Source organism: Hyperoodon ampullatus (assembly GCF_949752795.1).
Source record: "Hyperoodon ampullatus genome assembly, chromosome: 9".
Lineage (NCBI taxonomy): Eukaryota > Metazoa > Chordata > Mammalia > Artiodactyla > Ziphiidae > Hyperoodon > Hyperoodon ampullatus.
Genome location: NC_136922.1, coordinates 38679072 through 38703941, shown reverse-complemented (window position 1 = coordinate 38703941; position 24870 = coordinate 38679072). Strand labels below are relative to the sequence as shown.

The 24870-nt window shown below is 34.9% G+C and overlaps 1 protein-coding gene across 1 annotated transcript in view; it reads left to right on the top strand.

Moving 5' to 3' along the window:
• AHR (aryl hydrocarbon receptor) overlaps positions 1 to 24609 on the top strand; it is a gene marked incomplete at its 5' end in the record, with an annotated part of 46733 nt that extends 22124 nt beyond the window's left edge. The window contains 9 exons of the mRNA XM_079711629.1: positions 5407 to 5510; positions 12533 to 12622; positions 15176 to 15299; positions 15995 to 16125; positions 17534 to 17736; positions 18455 to 18564; positions 19396 to 19537; positions 20710 to 21958; positions 24409 to 24609. Of these exons, the coding sequence (XP_079567755.1) occupies positions 5407 to 5510; positions 12533 to 12622; positions 15176 to 15299; positions 15995 to 16125; positions 17534 to 17736; positions 18455 to 18564; positions 19396 to 19537; positions 20710 to 21958; positions 24409 to 24543 (2288 nt within the window). The 3' untranslated portion in view covers positions 24544 to 24609. The remainder of the gene's footprint in view (positions 1 to 5406; positions 5511 to 12532; positions 12623 to 15175; positions 15300 to 15994; positions 16126 to 17533; positions 17737 to 18454; positions 18565 to 19395; positions 19538 to 20709; positions 21959 to 24408) is intronic.
• Between the last annotated feature and the right edge of the window lie 261 nt (positions 24610 to 24870).

Below are 24870 nucleotides of genomic sequence, written 5' to 3'. Positions count from 1 at the left end.
AAACTGGAAAAATGTTGAGTAACATCTTTGGAAGTTAGTTCCCACTTAATCGAGAGTGAGAATAGATCTAACTTTTAAGGATTTTTGCAGCTTTAGAATGATGTGTTTCTTTAGATTTGCTAAAAAGACAGTAACCACCAGTTATGCAACTTACATTCATTCATAAAGATATAAACTAACATGTGCCTTTTTAAAACCTGAATTTACTTTTATTCTGCCTTGGTGAGTAGAAACTTCTAGGCAGAAAAAAATCTGTGAATATCATCAGAAAGCACTGAACTGTGTACACCTTATCTTTGTCTCCTGAAAACTTAGAATATAACATAGTTTTTAAAAAAGATTTTCAGTTTCTTCCTTCTTTCCCTCAAAAGGACAATGCTTCATTTACCAAACAAACAAACAAACAAACTTGATGTTACTGAAGTGAAATATCTATTACCTCAAAGGATCTAGAAGGAACTCTTTTTAGGTACACTTATATATGATTGGAAATTATTTGTAAATACTCATCCATACTAGACTGGGGATTTTTCCTTATATTCAAGAAATACTACTTTCTGATTTATAGATGTAGTTGGTTGAATTTCATAATGGATGATAGCTCTGCTCTCTTTTATGCTTATATGAATGTGGGAATGGAATTTAACTTTTCCTACCAGAAGTAATAAAGGGGGATGATAAACATTATTGTAAAATAAATTGAACTTATATCAACAATTAGAGATTAAAAAGGCTTATGCTTTTTCCTGGCAAAACATGTACCATGTCATCTTTCAGTTTAAATGCCAACTACAGTAACAAAATACAAAGTATAGTTTACCACATGCCAATATTTGTTCCCCGTGAATTTCTCTCTTGAAAAATTCAGAGCATGTTTTTTGAAGAGGAAATATTTGGCTTGTAGGGAGAAATGGGAAATCTGAGCTTAGATGTATAAGGAAGGAAAGTGCCATATTAGGAAACATGGATATGATTAAATGCATGTGGGAATAACACTTGAATATGGGAAAAAGACTTGAATCAGTTGGTACTAATTATATGGATAATATTACAATCTGATAATGCTGTGATATATTTACACTCTAAATTCCATTATCAATTAAATTCTTGTTTAATTGCATCATTGATCTCTCAAAGAGCAAATAGTTGAAATATTTTGATGGTTTATTATCTTAATATTCTGCTGAATGCTGAAAGTCAGAGCCTTACACTTTGGAAGGTGTGCCATTCCTGCACATATGGGGAGGATTTTAACAAATGTTTCTTCAGTACGGCCAGTGTTTCCCGAGTAGCAGAACTGGCTTATGACTTATTTTCAGATATTATATTTTGTTTCTATGAACTGCCATGTATTTAATTCCAGGGGTGTAATGATTAAAGTGTCTTCTGCATCTGATGATGCATATAATTTTTATAACAATTTACAAGTTTGAAGTACCTTCAAACTTATGTTGCACAGTCACCATAGCAGTCCTGTTAGACACTCATTAATACTCCCTGTTTAGAGATGAGAAAACACTCAATTATCCCTAGTTTGCAACTTTTAGTGTAAGCTTCCATAATGGTTTGAGGGTGGGTGAACTCAGCATATAGCCCATTTTCTCCATCCTTGACTGTCAGTTATAGATTCAGGCATTAACCCAGGTACTCTACATGTTACTTTAGCTCTCACAAGAATTTGTCTCCAGAGGTATCACTGACCTAATTTAAAGATGAGGAAACTAATGGTCAAAGGTGGTTAGCATGGGAGAGAAGTCTGGTAGGTGGTTAATAATAGCTCATGCACTTAGGATTAGGCTACCTGGGTTCTTATCTAGGCTCTACCACTTAAAGCTAGAACCTTGGGAAAGTTTCCTAACCTCCTTAAGTCTCAGTTTCCTAATCTACTGAAAGGACAGTAAGGCCAGTCCCATAGAACTCTTATGAAGATTAAATAAATAAGATGTAATACATGGAGACTGCCTGGCATACAGTGTGGGCTCTAAGTATCACATATTATTATGAAGGAAATTATTTAAGGCCACTCAGATGGTAGGAAGGCATATCCCCACATCATCTTCTTACTCTTCTATTGCTTTCTGATCAGGGCAAGAAATGTACATGTGAAAGTGAGTAGTATTAATTAATACATCTTCCAGTAACTTTAAGAAGGGAGAGGTGGTAGGTATGAGATCAAGAAATAGAGGACAAACTTCATGGAAAGGCAAAAATTACATAGTTTGGGTCAGGTGGCTAGGACATAAAATAAGTTTTCTAAAAAGTCATATTAGTATTTTTTAGATGAGAATGGGAAGGGAGTGCACCCTTCCTCGACTCATCTTTGCACAATATTTACTTAAATTCTTAACTGATTAATTATTAGCCTTAAACAAGAGAGCAACAGAAATACTTGTTTGCTTGTTTTTGGAAGAACCCTCCAGTGATGCTTCCCCCAAATGCACTTACCACTTTTCCTACTTAAGCAGTAGTTATACATACGTATTAAATATTGTCCTTCTGGGGCTTCCCTGGTGGCGCAGTGGTTGAGAGTCCGCCTGCCGATGCAGGGGACGCGGGTTCGTGCCCCGATCCCGGAAGATCCCACATGCCGCGGAGCGGCTGGGCCCGCGAGCCATGGCCGCGGAGCCTGTGTGTCCGGAGCCTGTGCTCCGCAACGGGAGAGGCCACGGCAGTGAGAGGCCCACGCACAGCAAAAAAAAAAAAAAAAAAAAAAAAAAAAAAAAAAAAAAATATTGTCCTTCTAACATTTAGAATTGTAAGCATTGTTGTTTAGAAAGAATTCATTCTTTTTTAAGTTCCTCTAATACTTTAATTAAATTCCATCCTGGTACTTAATAGTTTTGACATTCTTTACTAATATTTTTGACATTCTTTTCTAGTTCTTCATTTCCATAGCTTATAGGCCCTACTTAAAGTCAGAGTCTGTCTAATGTCTAATTACATTGGCTAATATCCCCAATACAAGACCAGAAACAAATTGTAAGTTACTGAGATGAATGGCCTCTTTCATTTCTTATTCAGCTTCTCAGTGGTCCAGTAACTCTAGTGGAAACTGACATCATTCCACTGATTAAAAAGTTAATTTTAAAAGATTCCTAATAAGAAAATTTAGACATTGTAAATTTGACACAATTAATATCTATCCATTTTTAGGATGACTTTGCTTCTTTCATAATGTCAGGGTTTGGGTTTTGTTGTTTTCTTTCTAATAGCAAATCTTACTGATATTTGGTATAACTCTTAAATTGTGCCTCGTACTGGAGCTTTTGGAAAAGTAGGAGAGTGTAGTTAACGCTTACATTGTGAGGTTTTAATGTGTTCAAGCAACTGTGGCCACTGGAAAGCAAGGAACAACAAAGCTTACAGGATAGAAAGGGAGGAAAGCCCTCTCTGTCCTTTACCTTTCAACGAGAAAAGATTAAGCCTTTCCTTTGGTCTTGGTTAACTGTTAGATCAGTTAATTTACCTCAAACTATATTTTGGCCTAAGGAAATCTGTTCTGTGGCCTTTTGGAATTGTTATATTCAGATGCCAGGTTTTTGGCTTCTTGTTTCAAAGAGATATGCTTCAAGTTCTGCAAAGGCAAGGACTTGGCATAAGAGTCCAGTGTGACACATGCACTGATGGTTTACCAGAAAATATGTTTCACACATGAAAATGTTTTATATGTGATGCTTTGCTCAAACTGAGAGAAAAATCTGGTTATTAATATATCTCCAGCTTATCACTGAGCCAGATTATCCTTAGCGCTTAAAAATCTAATGAAATAAGAAATCTTAAAAGGAACGTCACAGTTGGTTTGGCTTAATGGTTTCTCTTATTTTAAATATCACAGGTTAAAAAAAGATCAGAAAAATAGAAAGGTGGTGTAATAGTGTCTAAAAGTTTAAACTTTATAACAGGGCAATCTATGAGCTTTGGGAAATACTGCTAATAATTAAAGCTACCAACTAATATTGAGCTGCTCTATGTCAGGAACTTCACATATATTCTAATTATTCTTCACAACGGCCCTGCAGGGTGTTTTTGTTTGTTTGTTTGCTTTTTCAATTACTACTTTACATATTAGGAGACAGGCTCAGAAAGCTCACACATTTAGGAAAAGGCAGAGCTGAGATTTGAACTCAGCTCTGTCAGGTACCAATGTCCATCCACATGTTTTAACTGAGAAAACATTTGAGAGTGCTTGGAAAAATGCTAAATAAGTAAATGGTAGCAATTATTATTTCTGTTCAGCTGTGCTGCCTCCCAGACTATAAATGCATGCACACACACACAATGCGGAGAGAGATGGGAAGGTGGGGAGATGCAGCATTACAGCGTGCTACCCTCTATAGTAAGCATCCCACCATCCTGTCAGACTCCCGTTCACATATGCAATCCATAAGCAACTAGAAGATGATAATGAAAGAGAAGCCACATTACAAGGTGTAATACCTAGGAATAGACATAAAAATACTTTTTTGTGGAGAACTTCAAAACATTCTAGTGGGACAAAAAATACAGACTTGAACAAATGGGAAAACATACATGTTCTCAGATTGATTCAACATCATAAAGACATTAATTCTCCATGAATTGATCTATAAATTTAACGTGAACTTAATAATACTACTAACAGTTTTTTTACCTTAAAACTAGACAAGAGGATCCTAACCTCAGTGGACATATACTTCTTAATAAGGCATTTGGTTGATTCTTCTCACCACCCAGTAGTTCACAGCTGTTAAGATAAATATGTAGAGACATATTAAAAATATTTTTATAGGTTAGGTTGTGAGGAACCTTATTCTCCTAAATAGATAAGAACTGGAGGAGTGTTTATAGCAATGTCATGGCAATTCTTTGAAACTCCTCAAGTAATATGCCAAAAATCATATAGTGAACTCATCAAAAGTTATCTTTAAGAACCTGTCAGGGACTTCCCTGGTGGCACAGTGGTTAAGAATCTGCCTGCCAACGCAGGGGACATGGGTTCCATCTCTGGTCCGGGAAGATCCCATATGCCGCGGAGCAACTAAGCCTGTGCGCCACAACTACTGAGCCTGCGAGCCACAACTGCTGAAGCCCGCGCTTAGATCCTGTGCTCAGCAACAAGAGAAACCACCACAATGAGAAGCCTGCACACCAATGAAGAGTAGCCCCCCTCGCTGCAACTAGAGAAAGCCCGCGCAGCAACGAAGACCCAATGCAGCCAAAAAAAAAAAAAAAAAAAACAATCTGTCAGCTGACTGGAAACCACCCACTGGCAAAGGATTGTTCACTTAGTTACTGTAGTACCAGTAGATACCAATTTTTCAAATTATCTCTGTGTTTGGTGTACAGAGGTTTTTATTATAGCTCTTTGAAACTGCTTATTTTAAAAACCACGTATACTATATCATTGTTTTTCCCTTTTTTTCATAGTTGCATTAAAGTCCACCCCAGCTGACAGAAATGGAGGCCAGGACAACTGTAGAACAAAATTCAGAGAAGGCCTGAACTTGCAGGAAGGAGAATTCTTACTGCAGGTAAATTGTAGTAAATATAGTTCGTTTTCATTAGGACAATTATAAATGGAGAATTAATTAACAGCCTTTTAATTATCCCCAGTTTATTTAGGACTCACCCAGCGTTTCATACCACTTTCATCTGAAGTACAATAGTGGTATAATGTTAGTATTGTACATGAAAAAATGGAATTTTATGAAGTATATTTATTAGAAGTCTAGTTATCACTTTCTGTGTTGCATTTCTTTAAATAGCAAGAACTCCTAGATTATTTTAAAGGTTCTCATTTAAGACATTGGATTTACGTATATGTTTTGAGGAATATAGCTCCATTAAAATAATTTTATTTGTTAAATAGTTTGAAATTGTTCTTAACCTGAAGTCTATTTTTTTCAATGTGTTCTTATAACTATATTTTCTTTTAGCATCTATGTGTGACTTATCAACTTGCTACAGATGCGCTAGAACTTGGAGAGTTTCTAGTAGATTTGTCTATAAAAGTATTTTAAATCTTTTCCAATTTTTCTTTCTTTTGGATCTGATACAATGCTTGATTCTCAGTTAAAATTCTCAGGTATTTATCTTATTAAAGAAAGACAGAATGAAGATGTGTGCTATAAAGAATATATATATATGTATAACTGCATCACTTTGCTGTACACCTGAAACTAACTCAACACTGTAAATTAACTATACTTCAATTTAAAAAATGGTAAAAAAAAAAAAGAAACTCGTTAAATAAAATAAAACAAAACAGAACAGATGTATGCTATAATCTGCGCTATTACTATTACATAATAATTTTCAGTTCTTCCCAGTGAACTGAGTGGAGAACTTAATCTGCCATTGTGACAAAAAGTAGCCGTAAGTTTCAGTAACTCCATTCATTCAGTAAATGCTTAAGTGTAACCTAACAATTTATAAGATTTTATTATAATTTTGTAATTGTGTTCAAATCCCTGATACCGAAAATTAACTTTTGCTTCCATTATGTTAGAAAAAATTAAATATATTCAACCATGAGTCGTCCTCCTCCTGCCTCTAGCTGAGGATTTTTATGTATATTAGCTGAAACGTAAAGACCCCTTATTCAGGTCACACGAAGCATTCTAATAATTGCTGCTTAATGTGATTAAGCACGCATCTTAGTTTATGTAGTCAAGTAATAAGGAAGTTTTTTATCTCAAGTGAAAATAGACAAATGTGGCATGCTTAACACTTGTTAAACTGCTTTAAATTATGGGCCAGTGATTATTTTTTTAACATCTTTATTGGAGTATAATTGCTTTACAATGGTGTGTTAGTTTCCACTGTATAACAAAGTGAGTCAGCTATATGTATACATATATCCCCATATCCCCTCCTCCATGCGTCTCCCTCCCACCCTCCCTAGTCCACCCCTCTAGATGGTCACAAAGCACTGAACTGAGCTCCCTGTGCTATGCAGCTGCTTCCCACTAGCTATCTATCTTACATTTGGTAGTGTATATATGTCCATGCCACTCTCACTTCATCCCAGGTTACCCTTCCCCCTCCCCGTGTCCTCAAGTCCATTCTCTACATCTGTGTCTTTATTCCAGTCCTGCCCCTGCGTTCTTCAGAACCATTTTTTTTCTTTTAAGATTTCATATATGTGTTGGCATACAATACTTGTTTTTCTCTTTCTAACTTACTTCATTCTGTATGACAGTCTCTAGGTCCATCCATCTCACTGGAAATAACTCAATTTCGTTTCTTTTTATGGCTGAGTAATATTCCATGGTATATATATGCCACATGTTCTTTATCCATTCATCTGTTGATGGACACTTCGGTTGCTTCCATGTCCTGGCTATTGAAAATAGTGCTGCAATTAACATTCTGGTACATGACTCTTTTTGAATTATGGTTTTCTCAGGGTATATGCCCAGGAGTGGGATTGCTGGGTCATATAGTATTTCTATTTTTTCTTTTCTAAGGAACCTCCATACTGTTCTCCATAGTGGCTGTAACAATTTACATTCCCACCAACAGTGCAAGAGGGTTCCCTTTTCTCCACACCCTCTACAGCATTTATTGTTTGTAGGCTTTTTGATGATGGCCACTCTGACTGGTGTGAGGTGATACCGCATTGTAGTTTTGATATGCATTTCTCTAATGATTAGTGATGTTGAGCATCCTTTCATGTGTTTGTTGGCATTCTGTATATATTCTTTGGAGAAATGTCTGTTTAGGTCTTCTGCCCATTTTTGGATTGGGTTGTTTGGTTTTTTTTGATATTGAGCTGCATGAACTGCTTGTAAATTTTGGAGATTAATCCTTTGTCAGTTGCTTCGTTTGCAAGTATTTTCTCCCATTCTGAGGGGTGTCTTTTTGTCTTGTTTATGGTTTCCTTTGCTGTGCAAAAGCTTTAAGTTTCATTAGGTCCCATTTGTTTATTTTTGTTTTTTATTTCCAATTCTCTAGCAGGTGTGTCAAAAAGGATCTTGCTGTGATTTATGTCATAGAGTGTTCTGCCTATGTTTTCTTCTAAGAGTTTTATAGTGTCTGGCCTTACAGTTAGGCCTTTAATCCATTTTGAGTTTATTTTTGTGCATGGTGTTAGGGAGTGTTCTAATTTCATTCTTTTACATGTAGATGTCCAGTTTTCCCAGCACCACTTATTAAAGAGGCTGTCTTTTCTCTATTGTATATTCTTGCCTCCATTATCAAAAATAAGGTGACCGTATGTGCGTGGGTTTATTTCTGGGCTTTCTATCCTGTTCCATTGATCTATATTTCTGTTTTTGTGCCAGTACCATACTCTCTTGATGACTGTAGCTTTGTAATATAGTCTGAAGTCTGGGCGTCTGATTCCTCCAGCTCCATTTTTCTTTCTCAAGATAGCTTTGGCTATTTGGGGTCTTTTGTGTTTCCATACAAATTGTGAAATTTTTTGTTCTAGTTCTGTGAAAAATGCCATTGGTAGTTTGATAGGGATTGCATTGAATCTGTAGATTGCTTTGGGTAGTATAGTCATTTTCACAGTGTTGATTCTTCCAATCCAAGCACATGGTATATATCTCCATCTGTTTGTATCATTTTTAATTTCTTTCATCAGTATCTTATAGTTTTCTGCATGCAGGTCTTTTGTCTCCTTAGGTAGGTTTATTCCTAGGTATTTTATTCTTTTTGTTGCAGTGGTAAATGGGAGTGTTTCCTTAATTTCTCTTTCAGATTTTTCAGCATTAGTGTATAGGAATGCAAGAGATTTCTGTTCATTAATTTTGTATCCTGCTATTTTACCAAATTCATTGATTAGCTCTAGTAGTTTTCTGGTAGCGTCTTTAGGATTCTCTGTGTATAGTATGTCATCTGCAAACAGTGACAGTTTTACTTCTTCTTTTCCGATTGGGATTCCTTTTATTTCTTTTTCTTGTCTGATTGCTGTGGCTAAAACTTCCAAAACTATGTTGAATAATAGTGGTGAGAGTGGGCAACCTTGTCTTGTTCCTGATCTTAGTGGAAATGGCTTCAGCTTTTCAGCATTGAGAACGATGTTGGCTGTGGTTTTGTCATATATGGCCTTTATTATATTGAGGTAAATTTCTTCTATGCCTACTTTCTGGAGAGTTTTTATCATAAATGGGTGTTGAATTTTGTCGAAAACTTTTTTTGCATCTATTGAGATGATCATATGGTTTTTATCCTTCGGTTTGTTAATATGGTTTATCACATTCATTGATTTGCATATACTGAAGAATCTTTGCATTCCTGGGATAAATCCCACTTGATCATAGTGTATGACCCTTTTAATGTGCTGTTGGATTCTGTTTGCTAGTATTTTGTTGAGGATTTTCGCATCTATGTTCATCAGTGATATCTGGGCCCATGATTTTTATTTTTCCCCTAGAATGTTTAGATAAATTGTAAACATATCCTATGTCAAGGACCCAGAATAAAAATATACTGTTGCAAAACTAGTGTTAACTTTTTAATTTTCTGAAGAGTGGAAATATTTAGGTATTTAAAATAAATGGTCTTGTCATTAATTCTGTTGGATGCCATTTGTATAGTATGTGATGCTTCCTCTATAGTAGGAAGCATCACACACTATACAATTTGCTTAGGGCCATAACCTCTTATCTCTTATGAAGCAGCTAAGCACATTGTAGACATGTGAAAATGGCATATTTCATTATACACAGTTGCCATAATGGCATCTTACTTTATATTTCCAACGTGCGGTTATCACCTAGTTACCACTTAAATGCAGAGGATGTTTCCAGAGGTACAGTATACCATTTGGCTTGAAACTTTTGAAACGAAATCTTTTCCTTTGGTTTTAACAAAGGAGGCACATGAAGAAAATGTTACAAGATGTTTAATGAAAGGTTAAAATATTTATTTTCTTGATTAGCTTAAATTTGTTACTGTTTTATGAAGAATAAAAATAAAACAATAAAATAACTTTTTGTATCGTTTCATTATCTGTTATTTGCTTTAGTTGTTTATTTTCATATATTTAAATATGTTCTATCCATTGCTACTTAATACTGTGCTTATTAAAATCTGTAGCTTCATTTTTGAGATAACAGCAGTTGAAATTATAAATAACAGTACTAATTGCAGTTTATTTCTCTTATTAAATAGTAAGTGAAGCTCAACATGATTTTCAGATAGAGAGATAGTTGTGACTTAGACCAAAGAATAATAATCTCTTTTATTAATATGTAATTACCAAATTAATTCCTTCTTTTAATTTACTAAGATAATAATTCAGTACAAGTAATAACCTTGCTCCACATGGTATTTAAGATCATTTAATATCCATATAATTGGTATGTATATATTCTTTTAAGATTGGTATGTATATATTCTTTTAAGAGTCTTTTTGTTTTATATCTGACAACTAACATTTGTCTAAGAGTGTTTACCTGTCATACCCTAAATTATCTTTGTGTCACCTGGCATGCACTAATGAGCTTATTGTACAGTACTAAATTCATTCCACTGTTCGAAAAACATGATATTCTACAAAATAATATGCATATGATCAATGGATACTATTTTCTAGAAGGAAGACATCTGCAAGATAAAAAAATGCGGTAATGGATATATACTATTACTGCCAGCTAAAACTTAATAATACTCAATTTTGGGGGTGTAAATCATTAAACATTTAAGTTCTTGGTGGGTGCCATCGCCATTTTTCATCCTGGGGAAATTGCCAGGTTTTATAAGGCATAATATCTAAAGTCAAGGATCTTAGATCCCAGTTGTGATTACATGAGTTATAGGCATGCAACAGTTGGTGATCAGTAACACATAAAAGCAGTAGATCATGATATAACGTTAAGTGTGCAGGCTTTAGAGCTAGACAAAGTTTACCTTCTGGCTCAGCTTCTTCCTAGCTGTATGGCCGTGGGCAAGTTACTGTGCAGCTCTTTACCTCAGTTTCCTCGATTTAAAAACTGGAATATGACACCTACTTCAGTGGATTGCTGAGGGAATTAAAGTACTTGAATACATTAAATAAAAAGCATTTAGAAGGTGGCTGTTAAATAGTAGGTGCTGTTTGTTGTCTGCATAATTAAGTTCTCAGAAGTATAATATAGAACAGGGATCTTGAAGGTGAAAGGACTTTGAGGGAAAAGCAAGACAGTCACCGTATTTCTTTTACCTCATCTAACAGTGAGGGTATCTACAAGACTGTGTGGGCATCATAAGCACAGGTGCAGTAGCTTCTTCAGTTTTGAATCTCAGTACTTAGCATGCATCCTCTTTGGTATGCAATATTTCATTAAGTGTTGAATGAACTACTTGCTGTCGTTTATATATCTCTCTATAGTTCACAAAGCATGATCATGTAAATCTTTATCTGCTCATTTCCACAACCTCATATTATAGTAATGGTGCCTTACATGAATTGAGTGCCAGCTCTCTACCAGGCACTGTACAGTGCCTGTTTTTCAAACAATGACACTAAAGCTTGAAGGGGTAAATAACTTAATAAAACCACACAGTTAGTAAGAAACAAAAGAATCCAGTCCAAATTCTGACTCCAAACTATGTGGTTCTTAAACTAGACCATTCCACGTCTCATTTTACATGAAGAAGAGTGTCTCAGGAGGGTTTAACAATGATCACATAGCATAGAGTAAAACAAGTACGGAATTAAACTCAAGCAGGAAATAATGAGGGCTTTAGAATTAAAATATGTGATCACAATTAATGTTTAATTTGATCTAAATACTTTTATTACCTTAGGGTATAGAGATATTAACATTGGACTTGAACCACCACTAGAAGAATAGGAAAAGAGAGGATAACTTTTAAACTAAAAGAAAGAAGTAGTAATAAAAAATAATTGGCCCAAAGCAGGCAATATGGAAAGAAAAAGCAGCATAGTATATGTGGAACTGATAAAAATAACACCTATAAAATGATAGCTTTAAACCTAAATATATTAGTAATTATATTAAATTTAAATGGACTATATTTGCTGTGTACTTGTCTTACATGTATTTGTTCTACATGTGTATTTTATGTAGAGTCCATTTGTGTATTCCTTTTCTAATAAAAAGTTTTTTAAAGTTTTATGATACTTTGAGAGCATCCACATTTCAAACTGTGTCAGTGCTTAAACTATCTTTGCACAGAGCTTTTCTTCTATCAAATTTTTTTATGGTTCTAATAAACATATTTACACACTATCTTCCTTTAAAAGCAGTGTGACAGATTACAGTAAATGATGTGTATACAATTATATTTAAAAAACATGTACAGTATATTTAAAACAAAATCTAAAGCATGAGGAAGAAGAAGAAATAAATATTAAAGTTATTGTGATTGAGTATTAAATTACTTCTAAGCTTTTCTTTGGCAGAATCAAAAGGTGTGAATAGATTCTTCTCCCTACTGGGGTGTGTGGTGTTTCTGCATTTGTGGAGTGTAATAATATTAACCATTTTAAAGATTTTTTTCATCAATAAAAGTAACAGCCTTAACTGAAGTCAGTATTTATGGATGATAATATTTTTATTTAGTCACATTACTAATTTTGTAACTTTTTTCCTTGTAGGCACTGAATGGCTTTGTATTGGTTGTCACTACAGATGCTTTGGTCTTTTATGCTTCTTCTACTATACAAGATTACCTGGGGTTTCAGCAGGTAAATATATTTTTCTTAGGTCATTAAAAAAATTTTTTTTGAAAATTAATTTTCTACTTTTAATTTATCTTATACTTAGGGACACAAGCAATAATTTGTATATATAAAATATAATTAAAATACAGATGCTATAGAATAAAAAAGTATATGTTTGCAGCTAATATATTTTTATACTTTTAAAAATCTACTGCATTATAATTTCCTTAAGGGTATATGTGAGTCATGGATTTTGTGTTTCTTCTTTCACTTATAAAGAACTCTTATGTATACAAAACTTTAGGGTAAGGGGCAGATAGGGTTTGGACAGGGGCAGACAGAATATTTACCATCAAATTAGTTATGGATACTGGAAGGTATATGACAACTATGAAATGAATGAGGTGATATGTAAAGGTATGAGCAAAATACTATGGCTTCTCCCTTTAATTCCGACTTGTATGGATTATGGAAGTTTTCCTGAAGGAAATGGTATTTAAGCTAACCTAAAGAAAGTGTAGGATCCGATGGGTGGACAATTGTGGAGGGAACACAGAGAAGAAAAGCTAGACGTACTGTAGACAGTAGGTTGGAAGGCCTTGAAGGAGGTGAGCGTGTTTGGTTTAATGTTACTGAGTGTATAGTGAATAAATGGAGTAATAAGGTGTTCGTCATATTTGAGGGGCAAGAACATCCAATATGACTTGAGAAGTTTGTAAGTACACTTGAATCCTAACAACTCTTATGTATCAGTAGTTCTTACATTCTAATGTGCATAAGAATCACCTGAAGAACTTCATAAGATGTCATAAAATTGATGGGCCTCATTCCCATATAATCTGATTCAGTATGTCAGAGTGGGGCCCATGTATTTCATTTCTAACAAGCTCCCAGGTGATGCCAAGACTGATGGTTGAATGGCACCGTCTGCACTGTTACATAGACTGAAGTTTAAATTATGTCATACACGCTATAGAAGCCACTAAATGTTTTTGTTAAAGGGAACGGGTATGCTCCAATCTATATTTCAGAAGATAACTCTGGCATTTTGTAATGGATGGCATAGAGATGACTTCATGCTAGAAGATAAAGTTCGTAGGAAGATTTAAGTCCAGATAGCTAAAGTGGTGGAATCTGGCTACTGATACAAAGCCTAACTTAAGTATTTTTGAACTTTAAAGAAAATATACTAATGTCCATGGAAAAGCCTGTTTGCAACTTAATTGCATAACTAGTTTAATTATTACTTGATGTGATTCATAACAGTTAAGAAATCAGAAAGATTAGCTGTTTCCCAATCTGTTTTTTTCTTCGTATATACATATAACCTGGATATTCTTTAAGAAAACATTCATATCTGACATTGGTGGTGGTTTATGGCACCATTTTTAAAACTGCATCTGGTGACTCATTAGTGGGTTATGAAATTGATATAGTGGATCACCATCAATCATTCCTTTTAGTTGCTTGAAATGAAATAGAAAACACAATATTGTCACACATACGTGGAATCTAGAAAAATGGCAGAGATGACCTTATTTGCTAAGCAGAAATAGAGACAGACATAGAACACAAATGTATGGATACTAGCGGGGAGAGGGGTGGGGTGGGAGGAATTCGGAGATTGCGGTTGACACATATACACTATTGATACTATGTATAAAATAGACAACTGATGGGAACATACTGTATAGCACAGAGAACTCTACTTAACGCACTGTGGTGACCTGAATGGGAGGGAAATACCAAAGAGAGGGTATGTGTGTGTGTGTATATATATATATATATATATATATATATATACACATATGGCTGATTCATTTTGCTGTACAGTAGAAGCTAACAGGACATTGTAAAGCAAATATACACCAATAAAAATAAATTTAAAAAATATTGTCACACATAAAAGAAGTGTTCTGTGAAACTTTTTTCCACGTGTGTATACACACACACACACACACACACACACACACACGATGGATAGAAAATGTATTTCTTGCCATGAGTTGCAATAAAAAAAATTAGAGCAATTCTGGTGGAAGGGCTAAGGGCTCAGCACTGTAGTAAATGCTGAGAAGCAAGAGGTGAAGGAGGGATTCTGACCTGGTAATGGCATAATCCCTTACTCTTATGGAATCTTCTAGAAGTAAAAATTTCATATAAGGAAAACTATTAGAGAGCAGTGAAGGAAATACATAATACTATCAAGCTTAGAGAAGTCAAATGCAGCTGGATGTTCAGACAAGGTTTTGTGGAAGAAGGAGGATTTTAAAAGATCAGTAAATAGATAAAAATCAGCAGAACTTAATGTGCTGCAATTAAGGCGTGGGAAGGTGACTTATTTCACTGAAAAGCATTCACACAGGGAAGTGATGGCAAATAACTTTTGACTTGTCAATTACAGTGCTAGTCTTTTTCTAGCTTTTCCTATATTGGATTCCTAGAGAGCTTTGCAATCATTTCATTTGCGTTCATCACCACTAACAAGCACCCACTAATCTAGCAAGGTTTGAAATTAGTAAGCCACGTTTTTAAAAAATCAGTACTTGTTAATTTCCTTGTACTTTTTTTCTTTAGTCTGATGTCATCCATCAGAGTGTGTATGAACTGATCCATACTGAAGACCGAGCTGAATTTCAGCGCCAGCTGCACTGGGCATTAAACCCTCCACAGTGTCCAGACTCTGGACAAAAAATTGATGGTAAGAATGTTGACCAAAAGATAGTGTTGGGGATTTTTTGATATAATTCTGTGAAAGAAGGCAGAGAACCTTTAGGGGCATAGAACTCCATGGTGAAGGTTGGGAAGAAGGGGAAAGACATGAATCTCTGGCTGTGGGCCAGAGGCAGGTCACAGGGAGCCTGGTGACCTAAGGGGGGTTTTGACAGATGACAGCCATTGATGAATTTCACGTGACAAAGTATAGCCATATACTCACTAATATATTGTATAAAAAGAACTCTTACACTATTGTGAAAAGGGGGAAGGAATGTACAAGGTTGATTCTGGAGTGTGCATAAATTGTTCTGTCTTTAAAATGCACCAAATATAAAAGCAGACTAGCATATGCAAGGATAAAAAACCTTCTTTCAATGCAAGCAGTGTTTTCACACATCTGTGAAAATGTTAAAAAGAAAAAAAGGCTTAGAAAATATAGAAATTGTTGACAGGATAGCTCAATAGAAATAAAAACAGCCGAATAGGTAAAGTTCTATGTAGTGAAAATGTTATTCAATAAGTTTTAATTCTTTTCACTAGCTCCCCTTCTGAAAGCGATTTTTCTTTTGTAATCCAAATACAGACTTTGGTTTAGAAATTAACACAAATTTCAGCTGTTCAAACACTTAATTTTACAGCAAAATGGGAAGTAACTTTGTGTTGCTATTATTTCTACAGAAGCTAATGGCCTCTCACAGCCAGCAGTCTATTATAACCCAGACCAGGTTCCTCCAGAGAACTCTTCGTCTATGGAAAGGTGTTTCGTTTGCCGACTAAGGTGTCTGCTGGATAATTCATCTGGTTTTCTGGTAAGGTGCAAAATCTTTTACTGCCATTTACTATTAAGTTTTAGAAAATTAAAAAGAAAAGTGAAACCAATTTAATTTGAATGTATTTGAGTTTAGGTTATAAAAATCTACTTTATTAAATAATTTTATAAAGGACAGTAACGTTTTAAAAATATCTTCCATAACTCAAAATCTCTATCCTTTAGGATGCAGTAACAAAGACTGAGTGGAATAACAGGGAACTCTCTATCTTTCCCCTTTTTTTGGACTTTTTAGGTATAAGATAGAGAATTACATAGCACTTCTTCGGCAGCAGACTGCTTACCCTCCTTGGATTTAATGCCTGCCAAATGGAAAAATTATCACGGCCTTTTCCGCATGGCTGGAATAACTGCCGTGTAAAAAAGTGGTTGTGTCTTCATGATGGCAGGATCCTCTTTTAGTATGAAATGCTCTTGAGCAGTGTGAACTCCTGAGTAGGATGGCCAGGGAGCAGTGTAGGCAGGACACTAAGAGTAGAGACGGCCTGGCCCGTCAGGTGCCTGTGTCTTGAAGATTGTGCACTCCACCAGGTACAGAAGAAGAGACAAAGCATGTTGCATATGACTTTTGTGACTTATCAGGAATTGGAAACATAATCAAATCTATTAGCAAACGATGATTTTTGTTGGTGTGTTTATTCCTGAAGGTAGTTTTGCTGACCCAGAATTAGAACTGTGCTTTGAGCTAGGTTCCTAGTACTGATCATCAGTTAGTATGTATGTCTAGGTGGAATTTTTGTGTAATTGGGCCTTTTCTCCCTTGGGCTGCTCTCATATTGATGTCAGAATCATCCCTTGGCCTGGTACTGTTTTAAGCAACCAGATCATAGTCATGATTAAATTGTCTCTGTTTCCTCCGTCTTCTAAAATTATTCTTTAATAGAGTTGTGTGTTCTTTGTATGGCTTTATGATTCATTTTAGTGTTTTTAAACAGTTGTTTTATCTCTCTATAAAAGATTCCCATGAATTTTGAAATATACTGAGCTGTGGACTAATCCACAGACTATATCTGAAAATTAATATGTACTTGTGGCTTTATCACTATTCATTCGTTTAGGAAATAGAGTTTGAGTGTGCGGTATGCATGGACCCGTGCTAGGTGTGGATGGTAGGGCAGCCGCAAGGTCAGAAAACCATTAGGTCTTCCTTTTGTGACCTATTAAAGCACTGAGTGGTTCACTTACCAATCCCTTGAGGATAGCCCTCATACTACCTTTTAGGATATTTTTAATGGGCTTTCTGGGGAGAAAGGAATTCAAGTCACATTTGATAGCCTCATGAACTTTTATGGAATTATCAAGAACACTGGAAATGGCCTTGATGGAGCCTTTAAAAAGGAAACATTTTAAAGCGTTGATCTTAATGAACTGTGTTTTGGTTTTTTAAGGCAATGAATTTCCAGGGGAGATTGAAGTATCTTCACGGACAGAACAAGAAAGGGAAAGATGGATCAATACTTCCACCTCAGTTGGCTTTGTTTGCAATAGCTACTCCACTGCAGCCACCATCCATACTTGAAATCCGAACCAAAAATTTCATCTTTAGAACCAAACACAAGTTAGACTTTTCACCTACTGGTTGTGATGCCAAGTAAGTGAAACCTTTTCAGGTTTATTTTACCAAATGTATATTTTGTTGCAGTAAGTGTGTCTTAGCATGTATATATTTTCTATATGGTGTTGATTATAGTATTGTTTATTATTATAGTAGCTATTATTATTTCATACTTTACAGCATAGCCTTTTAAAATAAAATTTCATCACGTTCACAAATCATTTTATTATTTTACAATATTTGACACAATTTCTGTATTATACAGATGATGTGTTTATATAAGATTCAGTATCCTGATGACATTTATTGTTGGCTTGTTTTACATTTTTAAATTATAGAAACTTTGACTTTTAGCCCTAGATGTTTAGTAACCAAAGCATGTTGCTACTTTTCTCCTTCCTAATAACGGGAATGCAGACAGGTTGGAGAAACCCTGCCCCTCAAAATGTAGTATAAGTATTCTAGAATTTAATTAGAGATTTTGTGTTTCACCTATATAATCTACTCTGTTAGACTGATCTTTAGCAACAATTTTCATGGTCTGTCTTTATTCAGGAGAAGAAAATAGTCTAGAAGTGAAATTTGCAACTATAAGCAAAAGAGAGCAGTTACAGAATTGTGTTTCTACCTGCTAGTGTGAAATTCTGAATGTCAACATAATACAGAAACTAGCATATAACTAATGAATTGATGTTGGCTACTTCATTTTTGTTATATTTTAATTTCATTCTTATTTTGCCTTTTTTTTAAACAGAGGAAGAATTGTTTTAGGCTATACCGAAGCAGAGCTATGCATGAGAGGATCAGGATATCAATTTATTCATGCTGCTGATATGCTTTATTGTGCTGAGTACCATATCCGGAGTAAGTTGTAGTTTCTTATGAGCTTGGCTGTGAAAGCAGCTTATGCTCTAGTACGTGTTTCAAATTATTACTAATGTAATGTGTTTAAGGAAACTATTTGGATAAACTTCTCCTTAGTATCACACAATTATGATTAGCCTGAGTTACACTATTTATTAGCTGCCACACAGGAATTAAGTAGTTTAATTACTCTGAAAATGACCATTTTGCCCACGTTTTTGCTCAGGAGTTTTTTTTTTAATGGCATCATTTTTAATTCTAAAATTTATGTTAATAGAGATTATGCTTTAAAAGTGTATAGTAAAAGGGCCTCCCTGGTGGCGCAGTGGTTGAGAGTCCGCCTGCCGATGCAGGGGATACGGGTTCGTGCCCCGGTCTGGGAGGATCCCATATGCCGCGGAGCAGCTGGGCCCGTGAGCCATGGCTGCTGAGCCTGCGCATCCGGAGCCTGTGCTCCGCAACGGGAGAGGCCACAACAGTGAGAGGCCCGCGTACCACAAAAAAAAAAAAAGTGTATAGTAAAATATTAGGCTGTAGGAAATGTTCCCTTTTTTTAAAACGAAAACAATTTTCCCTCCAAACTCTATACTCTCTTTTCATGTGTTACGAGAATTGTCCGACTTAATCTTTTCTTGAACCATTTAAATAATAAATTTAGTATGAAACAGGAAAAAATAGCAATGCTGAAGAAGTATTTTGATACATTTTAATATACTGTGCTTAAAAGTCATCAATATCTTTATCATCTTTGGTGATATGTGAATTACATCTAGAAATATTACAGAGATTATTGTGTTGATTTTGGATCTGATAATTTCTTTTTTGTTTTAGTGATTAAGACTGGAGAGACTGGCATGATAGTGTTCAGGCTTCTTAAGAAAGACAATCGATGGACTTGGGTGCAGTCAAATGCACGCTTAGTTTATAAGAATGGAAGACCTGATTATATCATTGCAACTCAGAGACCTCTAACGTAAGCACAAAGACCTAGAACATTTCATGTTTTGGTTTTTTATTTTAATAACACTTTGGTTTATAAATTCTCCTACATGAAAACCTAAAAATAAATTTTAAGAGAATTTACACTGGAAATAACAATTGAAAGGTAATATGTACAGAAAGTAGAAGGCATAGGGTAAGGACACTGAGAAAACAGAGTTAACAGAGTCTGTTTAACAAAACAGACTCTGTTAACAAAAGCTATCACTTTTCCTTTGAGTATCTACAACCCTTATGTTTTGGAATGTCTTATTTTTATCATTCAATTGAAAATATTTGTTAGTATTTATTTTGACTTTTTTTAATTCATGAATTATTTAGAAATACAGTGTTATTATATCCTTTGTGCTATTTGTTAGGAGATTTTCTAGTTGTCTTTGTTACTTTAAGCTTAATTCCACTGAAGTTAGAGAATAGTCTCTGAATGATTTCAGTCCTTTGAAATTTGTGGTGGCTTATTTTATGGTCGATGTTAAAATATCCCATGTGCACTTATCAATACATGTTCTGTTGTATGTATAGTGTTCTTTATATATCAGTGGTCTGGTTTGTGGTGTTCATGTTTTTATACATTTGATATTTTTGTTTGCTTGTTCTATTAGTTATTAAGAAGTTATGAGATCCATTGGAGCTCTTTACCTAATATGGATATTAAATTTTACATATATACACTCTGTGTACTACATATGAACCTATAACTATGACATTTTCTCCATGCCTTGATTTATGAATTCCTTTCCCATGCAAAAATTTTTAATTTTCGTATGTCAATCTTCCTTTAGAGCGTCTGGGTTTTATATTTTATTTCAAAGAGCCTCATTTTTTTATTTCAACAAGCCTCATGTTTATATTTGGATCTTTATTCCATTTGTAATCCATTTTTCAGGTAGGGATGGAACCTGAGTGTGAAATTAATGACTGTATTATTAAGTTTTTAGACAAATTCTAAATTAAATTTGTCTGAAAAACAACTTTAAGTACTTATCATCAAAAAGATATCTCTCAAAGTTCATGCTCCCTGCTATGAAACTCAACTACAGTGTATTTTGCTTGCTATTATTTTTTCTTTTCTAAAATTTCTTATTTTGAAATGTTTATGGTGTGACTCTCCTTAACATACACAAACTTTCTTGTGCACAATTTTAGAGACGAAGAAGGAACAGAGCATCTACGAAAACGAAATATGAAGTTGCCTTTTATGTTTACCACTGGAGAAGCTGTTTTATATGAGGTAACCAACCCTTTTCCTCCCATAATGGATCCCTTACCAATAAGGACTAAAAATGGTGCTGGTGGAAAAGATTCTGCTACCAAGTCAACTCTAAATAAGGATTCCCTCAATCCCAGTTCCCTCCTGAATGCCATGATGCAACAAAATGAATCTATTTATCTCTATCCTGCTTCAAGTAGTACACCTTTTGAAAGAAACTTTTTCAATGACTCTCAGAATGAGTGCAGTAATTGGCAAAACAATGTTGCACCAATGGGAAGTGACAGTATCCTGAAACATGAGCAGATTGGCCAGTCTCAGGAGATGAACCCAACAGTCTCTGGAGATCATGCAGGGCTCTTTCCAGATAATAGAAATAGTGACTTGTACAGCATTATGAAACACCTAGGCATTGATTTTGAAGATATCAAACACATGCAACAGAATGAGGAATTTTTCAGAACTGACTTTTCTGGTGAAGATGACTTCAGAGATATTGACTTAACAGATGAAATTCTGACCTACGTTGAAGACTCTTTAAATAAGTCTGCCTTGGAGTGTTCAGGTTACTATCAGCAACAGTCCATGGCTCTGAACCCAAGCTGCATGGTACAGGAGCACCTCCAGTTACAACAGCAAGAGCAGCTACAGCACCATCCGAAGCACATAGCAGTGGAGCAGCAGCAACAGCTGTGTCAGAAAATGAAGCATATGCAAGTTAATGGCATGTTTGCAAACTGGAACTCTGACCAATCCGTGCCTTTTAATTGTCCTCAGCAAGACTTGCAGCAGTACAATGTCTTTTCAGACTTACCTGGGACCAGTCAAGAGTTTCCCTACAAATCTGAGATTGATACTATGCCTTACGCACAGAACTTTATTCCCTGTAGTCAATCTGTGTTGCCGCCACATTCTAAGGGTACACAGTTAGACTTTCCCATTGGGGATTTTGAACCAGCCCCATACCCTACAACTTCTTCTAATTTAGAAGATTTTGTCACATGTTTACAAGTTCCTCAAAACCAAAAGCACGGACTCAATCCACAGTCAGCCCTAGTAACTCCTCAGACATGTTACACCGGGGCTGTGTCCATGTACCAGTGCCAGCCAGAAGCTCAGCACAGCCATGTGGCTCAGATGCAGTACAACCCAACAATGCCAGGCCCGCAGGCATTTTTAAACAAGGTAAGGGTTTTATCAAACTGAATAAACCCTTTAGATGATTCTTCGTACATTATTAATTGAACCAAGTTATAAATTTTCTATGTCAGTGACTGATTTTAATCTATTAATCTGTAGCATTCATGTGAGAGAACATTTTTAATTTTATCTATTTTTTTTATAAGCCATTACTTTTTTAATATGTTAGTAATACAAGTATATCATAGTTACCTGAAAGGAGAAAGAAATCAAGGAAAAAAGCAACATGGCCTTAAGTGACGACCAGGTGAAATTAGTTAAAAGTAATTATTTAGAATAATCTTGATTTTTAAAAATATGGCCTTTTAAAAATTCAGACTTCAAAAAGATTTAAATTTTTAAAAATATTTTCTTCAAAGCTCAATTTTTTTGCTGACATAATTGATTTACAATTACTTTCAGGTGTACAACATAGTGATTCAATATTTTTATAGATTATACTCTATTATTAAATATTGGCTCTATTTCTGTTGAAATTGGGTTAAAATCAGTATAGTTGTGCTTCCTTCAAGTGCTTTTGTCCTAGATGATCTCTGGAATTCAGTGCTTGGTTCCTTGGTGTTCTCTGGCAGTCCCTCTATGTGACCTGACCTGCCAGATCCTCATTTTATCCTTTAAGGTAGAATAGTTTTTTTCCCTGGCATTCTTTTTAAAAAAAAAAAAAAAAAAAAAAAAAAAAAAAGTGTATCTCAGCTGGCTTTCTATCAGGGGACTCAAGCTGGATGTTTTATCTTTGTTTAAATGTGTCATTCGAACCCTTCTAGCATCCTGGTAACTTAAAAAAAAAAGTGCTTGCTGATGATTGCAACTCTCTTTGGCCACCCAGGAATATATCATGTTTGCATTTATGCTTTTCCATTAGAAAATATTTAGTTCATTTTATCGTATATTTAAGTTTAGTTTTGAAGCGAATCCTGGTTATAAGACTATGTATTATAATAGTTTATAAATGTTACTTGCATCTTTTTCACTAATTGTTTTTTCTGGCCTTTTTATACACGTGGTTTTGTCTGATTATATATGAGGTTTGTCTGATTATATATGAGCTTATTAATAGAAAATGGCTGTGAAAGTTCTTCTTATCCTCATTCCTGACTTCCTTCAGTTATTTAACAATTGGTTACAGTCTATCTCACAACACTGCTGTGAAGTAAGCCTGGGTAGGTAACTTCTGTACAGTTTACTGTACAAGTTAATTATGTAAAATTACATTTTGAACAGGGCCTGCATTAGCATGAGTTCCTTACAGTATTTTCTTCCCCCACTGTTTTGTATTACTTCTTTATGAATGATAAGAATTCTAGACCTATATATTCCCCCACTGTTTTGTATTACTTCTTTATGAATGATAAGAATTCTAGACCTATATATTCCCCCTAGGAGTTATTAAAACTAAAGACAATTAAAATTCCATTTGTGGCTCACATTATATTCTGGTGGACAGCACTGCTCTAGGCAATAAAGAGAATTGCTGATGTGCATTGTATTATGACTGATGAGAGTAATTTATTCAAAAACCTACCATTCTCTGGGCACTTACTATATTCCCTTTGAAAACTCGACGAAGTTTAGAAGCAGTCTGTTTTGATTACTGAGACCTAATGTTACATAGGCTTTAGAAAGGTAGGTTTTATTCAAAGCAATTAAGGGTATGATTATAATGTTACTTTCACTAATTATATTCTAAAATACGAAAGGCTCTCTAATCTGTAAAAATCCTACAGAACTAGGCATCTCTGTCCTCCCTCCTTTTTTTCAGTAGCAGTTATGGAAATCAGCCTAATTTCATTGTTACACGGCAAGAGCAAGTATTTTACTTTGGTAACTTATTTCCATAATTAGGACAGTAATGTTAGTAGTAAAGCATGTTATGAATTAAAAAACTTGGTTCTAGCAATCATATACCCATGGTGTAATATGTTAAGAAACCTCTTGCAAATCAAAACTTACCTCCTTTGAGAAGGTTCTAGGTTATCTGTAGTCCAGTGTAGTGATCTTCGATGTAATTAATTCATTGGTACCTAGAACTTTTAGATAAAATCTGGTCAAAACAAACTTACTTATGCCAGAGAGTACAGTTACTGTGATTCACGATTGGTACTCTCTGATCCATCAGTTCCTATCCAAACCAAAGGCAGCTAGCTCACTGATCAAGTACTCTCTCAGTGTATGGAATGCCAAATCTGCAGTGAGACAATGGTATTATTCATCCATACCATGTAATAGAGAAACTAAAAGGCTGTAAACGCAACTAATACAGAATATATGTTCAGTATGTCTTCACTGAATGATTTGAAATTTAACAGCAGGAAAGGAATTTGAAGTTTAACAACGTGCAGGACAAAGATTTTAAAAATACATTTTCATACATCTAATGGCTTAAGGTATAGGAAGGATCTGTTCTAATAAGTTGCATTGCAATTTTTTGTTTTCAGTTTCAGAACGGAGGAGTCTTAAATGAAACCTATCCAGCTGAATTAAACAGCATAAATAACACTCAGCCCACCGCCCATCTTCACCCGTCAGAAGCCAGACCTTTCCCTGACCTGACATCCAGTGGATTCCTGTAATTCCAAGTCCACTCTTCATCTTGGTTTTTTGATTAAATTCGTTTGTGAAACATCATTAGGGAGTAATAAAACTGTCACTGTTGGATGTTAGCAAGTTCACGTGGAGGCATCGATGTATGTAGTTCTGTTACTCCAAACCAAATTTTAAGGATTTTATAAGAGGAGTTAATTACATATATTACCATCATTAAAATAGAAAGTATGCTGCCACAGAGGAGTGAAATAATTTACACTTTATAGTATTCTGAGATACCACAGAATATACAAAACTTATTCAGGGGGACATTATGACACTTTTAAATAAGAAAATTTTCTCTGTTGGAATTA